General features: G+C 42.8%; 1 protein-coding gene across 1 annotated transcript; it reads right to left on the reverse strand.

The window, feature by feature from the left end:
• Window positions 1-2,265: 2,265 nt before the first annotated feature.
• LOC147615442 (putative L-type lectin-domain containing receptor kinase S.5) lies at window positions 2,266-4,231 on the reverse strand. The gene is made up of 3 exons (XM_086778925.1): window positions 3,806-4,231; window positions 2,406-3,690; window positions 2,266-2,344 (listed from the first exon to the last, which is right to left on the reverse strand). Exon 2 carries the CDS (start codon window positions 3,383-3,385, stop codon window positions 2,603-2,605), a length of 783 nt encoding a protein of 260 aa, XP_086635051.1. The 5' UTR covers window positions 3,386-3,690; window positions 3,806-4,231; the 3' UTR covers window positions 2,266-2,344; window positions 2,406-2,602.
• Between the last annotated feature and the right edge of the window lie 5,000 nt (window positions 4,232-9,231).

Consider the following 9,231-nt stretch of genomic DNA (forward strand, 5'->3'; position numbering starts at 1 on the left):
AAACTGAGTCTTTGAGTCTTTCCTTGTGCAGCATGTTCAAGAGCAAATTGCATCCTGGGGTTATGCATAGGATCTTCATCACTCACTGATCCAGGAATCTCTTTCAAGCTCAAAGATCACACGGAGAGCAGTGCAAACATTGCAAAATGGTTCAATTACTGCAATTTTGAAGTAGTTGATGTCATCTTCCTACCATACCACTCCAAGTAAGTACACATAGATTTTAGATCTCACAGTACTTTGCTTTTTTGGTTCCTTTATCTTTCTGGTCCTTATATTATTCTTCTTTTTGTAGCTCTCATTGGAGTTTTGTTTCCATTGACCTTGAACAAAAGAGATATTATACATTTAACTCTCTTCAGGGTACCCACCAGGAGCTAGGCCTGTAAGTCTTATCCCTAATGTATTCTCATGAAACTTTGGAGTATGGAGGATGCTAATATCAAAGAAATTTGATAGTTCTCACATTTCCTTTGGTATTGTTGTGGCTTGAAAAGACTTTTTGATGCCCTGGACTTATGTCCTCCAAATACAAATTTACTCAACCTGATTGAACCAATTGCACTGCAGGTTTGTGGAAGAACACCAATCTTATTTTATCTTCTGTATAGAGAACTGTTTATCTTTATTGATATTCTCATAATTTATTTACAGACACCACAACAAAAAGACCCATATTCTTGTGGATGGAGATTACTTATAGCAGCTAAATACATGTTGGACTCCTACTTTGGAGAGAAGCAGCCTGAGTTTGTAAGTCAAAAGATTTACAAACATCAAATTTTTTAACATAAATGCAGTCAATTTCTGAAAATAATATTTTCTTTATTGCAGATGCAAGAAGATAGTTTTGGCTTTGACTATGTCTATAGTTTCAGAGCCAATACAATTTTGAGGTTGCTAGGACTTGCTTCTCCTATTTCTGCATCTCCTCCAATTCTAAACCAGCCAATATCGCCTTCCAATATTGATGTAGAAGTGATTACTCAGCAGAAAGATGATTTGAAATCTTTCAATCTAAATGATAATATTCTTGATGGGTTCCAAAAAGTTCAGAAGCATTTGCTGTTACAATATTGGAAACCTCTATGCTATTGGACCAGCTATTGGACCACTTCTTCAAACATTTTCCAACTAGCATTTGCTGTTACAATATTGGAAACCTCTATGCTTGAAATCTGTGTGATAGGCCTTCGTGGCAAAGATATGTTTCGTACATCAATAGAGTCTTCACCATCTAAACCCACCGAACGTTTTCTAATGCTGCGTCCATTGTTTCTAGGTGCCATCTCAGGCTACGAATCTAACACATCCCTAATAGAAACCAACACAAAAGAAAGATAGTATGATGTTAGATTTCAATTAATCTAACATTCTAAGTAATGCAGATCAACTTAAAAGAAAGAACAAAAAGATATCCACAACAGGTGAAATGTTGAAGAGAGCAAATTACAACAAAGCTATGGCAAGGAGAGATGCTTGTCGAAGATGGAATAGTCCCTCGAAAGTCTGAGAAGAAAAGAAATTGGATTGTCGTGAGCGGGAAGTTTCAAACAGACTCTTACGCTCAAAGATGGACTAAAATCTCATGATAGGAGAAGAGAATCAAAAACAAATCTCCCTATTCATCTCGCACGCTTTTGCCACCATAAAGTACTGTTCTATTTTTTTATTTTTCACTCTTTTTTTGTGGATTTTCTACGTTACGTTGGCCTTCTCCTGATTGGTTTGCGAGACATTTTCTCCAAACCCTAAAAGGTCCCAAAATGAGCTCCAAATTCTTCTAATGAAATACATTGTTTGGGATGGTACATCCAAATTAGAATCGCAAAGGAGGACCATTAGGGCTTGCCATGTGGCATGGTGCTAGGGTCTACTCACCCATTACCTAGGTGTGAGCTCAAAGTTACCACAAATAATAGGAAGAACAAAAGATAGATCCTTCTTAGTAATAGAAAATACTCCAGTAACCACCTTTGATGCCACCATAGAGAAGAGTGTGGCATTTGCTCGAGTACATGGATAAGAACAGAACTTTAAAGACTGGCATTTTTAGAGACATCGTGCAAACCCTTGATATTAAAATTGTGGATCATCATGAGAATTAGGCTTATTAAACATTTAAGATATAACACTAAACAAATTAAACAAATTAGAACATAAATTAGAGCATATGGATTGCTTAACTATAATCTTCTTACGTTCTAGATCTAGGTGAAGAGCATAAAATCTTCATACTAGACCTTCCATGCTATAAATGCTTAGCTAAGAAGTTTACGATTGCTTACAATCCAAATGAGATTATTAAAAATGATATGCTAATAAAGTACAAGATAGTCTATATCTCCCAAGCCACTCTGAACATCCCAAGTCCCACTCTGAATAAAGTACAAGATAGTCTATACCTCCCAAGCCACTCTGAACATCCCAAGTCCCCATTTCCCAAGCTACAACATCACAAGAACCATAAGTGAACTGCAGTTAAGACAACTTGTGTTCATAAGCACCATAAGGCATTGTAGATAACATTCAAACACCTTTAGGGACTGGGTGCTACCTTTGTAATGCGCCTCTTTGAATCGGAAGAGACCCCAATGTTGCATCATCTTCCATTGATGATAGGAGAACTGGGTGAGTCCATCCCAGACACAGAGGTCGAATGAGATTGCATGGATAACGTTCTTGGAGGAGGAGATGAGCTCGACAGGGTGACCGTAGAATCTATTGATGAGAATGGGCCATTTCTATGGATTGGGTGATAATTAGGGCGGGCTTGTGGAGGCGGCGGCTGAGACACTGCAGAGAGTATCCTTAGCACCTCGTCAATGCCGGGGCGCGCTTGTGGGTCCGCATTCGTGCACGCTAGACCCAGCAACAACAATCGTTCCATCTCCACTTCATCAAAACTTCCTCCAAGCCGGATATCCGAAGCTTGCATCACGTCTCCTTGCTGGTACAAATCCCACACCCACTCATCAATCAGCCAAACACTTAAATGCTCAGAATACTGCTTTGCTCTTCTGCCAGTCACAATTTCTAAGACCGTGACCCCAAAGGAAAAAATATCTGTTGCAGGGGACACAATGCCTTCCATCCAAGTCTCAGGCGCAAGAAAATCCGGCGTGCCTGCCAATGAGTGAGAAGAGGAATGACCCTCTTCTAGCAACAATGCAATGCTCCAGGCTCCTAAGCGCGCATTCCACTCGGAATCGAGCAAGATATTGGATGTCTTAACATCTCGGTGCACAATCTGCATGTACCCAGAGTCTTGATGAAGATATTTGAGTGCTGCTGCCAGCTGAGACACAACCTTGTACCTTAGCTTCCACTCGACAACACTCCCACCTTGTTGAAAGATGTGCTTTCCCAGGTCACCATTCGGCATGTACTCATACACAAGAAGCAAGTCTCCCTGATGTTGACACCATCCAAAAAGACGTACTATATTCCGATGCCGAAGCTGGCTTGCAATCCTGAGTTCTTGGGTGAGAAACCGAGCGCCATACAGACCAGACCCTTGACGAGAATAAGCTTGTTTCACTGCTATTCTTCATCCATCAACCAGCTTTCCAAGGTAGACTTGCCCTGTCCTACCACGTCCAATCACAGAGGAAGAGGAGAAGTTGTTGGTTGCCGCACGCACCTCCGCATAAGTGAAGCTCCCCATCAGACCGAGTGCATCTCGAAACTCTGCTTGCCAAGTTAGAACGTAGTAGGTGAGAAAAACTATAGACATGCAAGGAAGCCATAGCAGTGGTCCAAAATACCCAATGTGCGTAAGTTTCAAAGCAAGGAAGTTTGTCACCTGAATTGGCTGCATGTTGTGTGTCAACTGAAGTGTCATTTTGTGTGCCCTTCAAGCAGGAGAGTCTCTTTAGCCACCCAAAGATACCAGTGAAGTAGCCCTTGGAAATCCGCCTTGATTCTGCAAGCGCAACACCACTCCTCTGGTTTTCCAATGAGATCTGATCCAGGCTTCGTAATCCAACAGCAGTCTCATCAGTGAGGGCATGAAAAGAGCTTTGCACATATGGGCTGCTGTTGGCTTCGTTGTCATCTCTTTTTGAAATACTAGTCTCCAGCAATACATCTCCAAAGGAATGATCATTACAGGCTGCGGTCGAGGATCAGCACCTAACTGCTGCACTAGACTTTGTAGCATATCATCGATGCGAGCACACATGGCAGAGGAGACAGGGTGCAACAACCAATTATGATGTGTTGGATTGTGATCGTGTGGATGAGATGTGATGTGATGTGATATGATGTGGATCGGGATAGATGTGAATGGATGAGATGTGATGTGAAATGGATGTGATGTGAATCGGGATAGATGTGAATGAATGAGATGTGATGTGAAATGGATGTGATGTAATGTGGATCGGGGTAGATATGATTGGATGAGATGTGAATGAATGTGATGTGATGAGATGTGGATATGGGTAGATACGAATGAATGAGATGTGATGAGGATAAATATGGATAGATGTGATGAGATGGAATATGAAATGATTGTATGAGAATGAATGAAATGATTGTATGAGAATGAATGAAGACAATGGGAATACATATGATTCGACCTGGATTAAGTAATGTGGGTTGATGGGAACAATGTGGAAAGATGAGAGTTTGTTATAGAATTTGTATCTATGACATGTTTTTAAATGATTGTTTCATGTCAAGAATGCTGGGGAAGCTTTTTGACCATCTTGTGAATGAGGTCGTAGAGACCTAAGTGATAAAGTTGCAACAGCTAACGAAGAGTCAATGGAGGATGTCTCACCCGCATAGTAAGGTCTCGATCAAGGTCTTGACCATTCAAATGGCGAGCTTCCGATACGATGGATGAGGGACCAAGGAAGCAGCCTATGAGTGAAGCGCTAGGTGACCTGCGAAGGATCCTAGAGGGTGCTGACCATATGGTGCTCGGGCTCTGGGGGTCGCCGAAGATACTCACACGTGCATCGTGGAAGATAATGAAAGAAGGAGTTAGAGTTGTTTTCTGAATTTGGACAAGGACCTGGTTGATTGGCCTTGCTAGTCCTCAACGGATGAATTTGGACAAGGACCTGGTTGATTGGCCTTGCTAGTCCTCAACGGATGAGGTTGATCTTGCTGATCTTCAACGCAGAGTCCATCTGGATTTTTATAAGTGAATATATTTCCGGGTACGATGAGCTAGGAACTATTGAAAAGGTCCCTGACTGGACAGAGGGTGAGCGTTCTGGTTGCCAATGATGCCATAGGTACACCGATGAAGGAATGAATGGAAATTGGAATTCAACTGGATATCCTGGAGGATCATGATCAGTCATTCTATGGTTTCATTAAAAGATTGTTTTAAAGTCAGCTGAATCTCTGAAACAAGCAATTTCATACTGGGTGTGTAAGTGGTATGACTAGCTTGAAGTTTGCATGAAGTGCTGGTGGCTAGGGGACCTGGGAACTCTTTTCCCTGGTACCCAAGACAAAACCTAACCAAATTCCTAAATGGATCCCATCACTACAGTGGTTGGGCCGTTGGCTAACCCATGGGATTGGATGGGGTTAGTAGGCTGACTGATGGATCCTTAAAATGAGACTCAATTCTGTTATGGTGTGATAAAAAATCCCGGATGGTCTTTGTTCAATGGAAAAGAATCAACGTCTATGCCTCTTGATGAGGAAAAAAGCGTTGGTCTCTATGATCCAAGTGCAAGTCTCTTCCTGATCTGACCGTGCGACTTACGGTTTCGGTTGGATTAGTTTGGTTAGTTAAGGCTCTTGACTACGTTAGAATAAAAATATCATGGAGGAACCGCCTATGCTTTCTTGGCAACACCCTTACTAGAGCATATATTATGTATAAAAGGTTGTGTAAGTGATAATTGAAAATGATTGCAAGGTAGTACCTTCATTAAGTTTTACCTCCACTAGTTTTTTTACACTTACCCCTCTCTAGTGGAAAATTGATTGCTTTTCACGTATTAACTTATGGATGGACACCATACTACCCCTCTCAAGTGGAAAATTGATTGCTTTTCCCTCATACACATTATGTTCTTTTTATACCTCTTTCATTTTCTCAAAATAACACTCATAATAAAAGACCAATATGATCATAAATGTCATGAATAAGACTAAAATGAGGCATGTCTTGCGGTCCTAAACAAAAGTGAGAACTCAATATGAAGCATGGTGTATTTTCATTAAGTACTACCATCATGTGGATCTAGGTTTGGGAGTGTGTAAGTTCTACTCTCCCAGAAAATAATATTGTATCCTTATTATCACTTGCCATATATGTCCTTTATTCATCAGTTGATTAATCATGTATAAGTAGCTCAATTCTTGATCTCTCAGCTCACAAACCAAGAGCATAAGGCTCAGATGGTTAGTGAAAGCTTTGAAAAGTTTTATCTTATAGCCATATACGTAGTACACACTTAGAAATCAAAAAGGTTTGTAATATATACGTGGAAGAAATTAATGTTCAAGTAGATTATGGGTAATTAAAGTGTTGAAAACATTCGTCTTATAGCCATATCCGTGAAAGACACACTTAGAAATTAATGTTCACACAGTGACATGCTAAAATAAGGACTTTAGGGGTGTTGCTTGATACATACACTATTTGTCTTATCGCTTTGAAAATGTTTATCTTATAGCCATATCCATGGAACACAAACTTAGAAATCAATGTTCACACATAGTGACATGCTAATAAGGACTTTAGGGGTGCTGCTTGAAACACACACTAAAGACCTGAGATACGTCAAGATGGTTGCTTCACATGGACACTAGTCGGATCACGCGTGTTTACTGAATTTGGAGCCGGATCTGGATCATCAGGATTCATGCACGTGGTGCAGTCCTAGCAGCAGATGCCATCATCAGCCTCCGAAGCGTAGAGATCATGCTGTTGAATTGCTATCATTCGGCCCAAACTGATCAGCCGCTTGCAGTATTCATGCTTTGTTGATGGTGCTGATAATGACATCGAGGGACCTCGATTGCCTCCGTCGCCTCAGCCTCCACCACAATACCCTCTTCAGCAGCCTTCTGGCGCAGCTCTTCAATGCCACCGTCCTTCGTAGCATCCCGAATCACACTTCTCATCTACTGACCCCTTCTTCACCCACTCCGGTGCCAATCACCCACTTCAGTTGCCAAGTAGCCTGGAGTCCCCTCATCGTAGTCACAATAGAGGCTTGATAGGCCGAATCAGCAACCTCCGGCAGCAGTCCGCTAACGTCCACCACCTGCACCGGCATCCATCACACACTGCAGAGCAGAACCATCAGCCAAGTCACCTGCATTCGTGCCCGACACCACCTCCCGTATGGTGAGAGTACAAGGTCGGCTTCGTAAGAGTACAGCACCACCTCGAGCATGGCGAGAGTACAGCACCCAGGCGGGCCAATCATGGAGGAGGAGCTTGCACGGGCAGAGAGTGTGTTGACGTTAAATGGTGTGCAGCATGCGTGGGACAACGAAAGGTTGGTGCAGAGCAGAACCATCCGCCCGCTTCACAGCCAAGTCGCCTGCATTCGTGCTGACACTGCCTCCAGTATGGTGAGAGCACAAGGTCGGCTTCACGAGAGTACAACACCACCTTGAGCATGGCGAGAGTCAGGCGGGCCAGTCACGGAGGAGGAGCCTGCACGGGCGGAGAGTGTGTCGATGTTAAGCGGCGTGCAGCAGGCGTGGGACAACGAAATTTTGAAGTAGGAGAGGAGGTAGAGGCCGAGGCGAATGAGATGGTAGACGTGGAAGAAGCCATGAAGTGAGAACTTTCATATGCTTAATTACGCTTGATTAGTATCAATTACCAAGGGTGCTTTTTTGATGTGGAGTTGAAGGCATTGAGCAACTTAATTAGAAAACAAGGGATTAACCAAGAGTGATATACTATGCCTCGCATAAGTTAATCTCATCAAACTAATACCCACCATTCAGAGGTAGACAATTAACATGACTTAATTAAGTGTGACTAGCAATGGCTCATGAGTTAATCTCATCACAGCTGTCACAGACAACCAAGAGCTTTGCACATGGGTGGTTTTTGGAGTGCAAGCATGGATTCAAACCTAGAAGCCGATGCGGACGAGGAGGAGGCCCTGAAGTGGGCGGCCATTGAGAGGCTGCCCATGTACGATCGCATGCGCGCTAGCATGCTTTAGACTCTCTCTCCCAACAGTGCCCACGTACTCCGTCGACTAGTCAACGTGCGTCGCCTTCTATCATCTGATCACGTAGATCATGACGACAATGACCTCCTCTTAAAGAAAATCAGGAGCCGAATCGACGGGTAGGCCACTAATTGATATACATGCAGGTGTCACGTGCCTCTTGCTCTGTATCTTTCTTTGTCTTAGAAGGCATGCAGTGTGTGTGTGTGCATGCGCACGCACACACACACATGCGATAGAGAGGTCATGATGGCCATTTTTACACTTCTCTATGTGTGTGTGTCTCTCTCATGGGCTTTATTTGCATTATAGCCCAAGAGAAGGTGCTTTATCATCATAGGTGGCTATAGTGCAAAAAGCAAAGCAGGGGAGAGGGCGGGCGCTACACCAATAGTAGTAAGGCACAAGCTATGTGGAGACAAGCTATGCAACTGGGATAGGAAGCTCTGTAGCAAAGGAGATAGCCATTGTGGAGGTGGAGGGGCATTGTAGTAACAAAGAAGGGGAGGTCATGGTGGCGAGCTCGGCAACAGCTAGCATAATAAGAGGAATGTGTTTGTAGTGATGGTGTTGGCCATCATGGTAGAGCAACTCAGTGGATTCTGTAAGAAGGTGGACATGCCAAGTCAAGAACAACTACCATCGCCCCGCTAGAGCAATACTCTAACCTCCAAACATATTTTCTAGATCCACTATCGAACGGCACAGCTGAAGCAGCATGATGGAGCTGATAATCACAAGGACCCTTCAATTTTTTATTATTATTTATTAAAACGTGCCCTCCCCACCCCCCACCTCACAAAGTTGGCCTGCAAATGCTAGCCCCTTCTTTATTTAATAAATCCACATATCCTCCTCTTACTACACATCTATTTAAACCCTACCCATATATATCGAGAGAGAGAAGACTTGTATGTATTTGTGTGTGACAAAGAGAGGGTGAGAAAGACAGAGAGATAAAAAAGGGTTACAACATTCATTCATAAACTTATATCTATGTGGTGTGCCAAGGTGTGTATAAAGCTTTGTGTGTGTGTGTGTGTGTAAATAAGTAAGTGTA

The sequence above is a fragment of the Cibotium barometz genome, chromosome 40 (assembly GCF_041138505.1).
Source record: "Cibotium barometz isolate CiBa-2024 chromosome 40, ASM4113850v1, whole genome shotgun sequence".
Classification (NCBI taxonomy): Eukaryota; Viridiplantae; Streptophyta; class Polypodiopsida; order Cyatheales; family Cibotiaceae; genus Cibotium; species Cibotium barometz.

Bases quoted from the DNA above. Each gene is read 5' to 3' on its own strand.
- LOC147615442 (XM_086778925.1), bottom strand. From the start codon at position 3,385: ATGCCGAATGGTGACCTGGGAAAGCACATCTTTCAACAAGGTGGGAGT.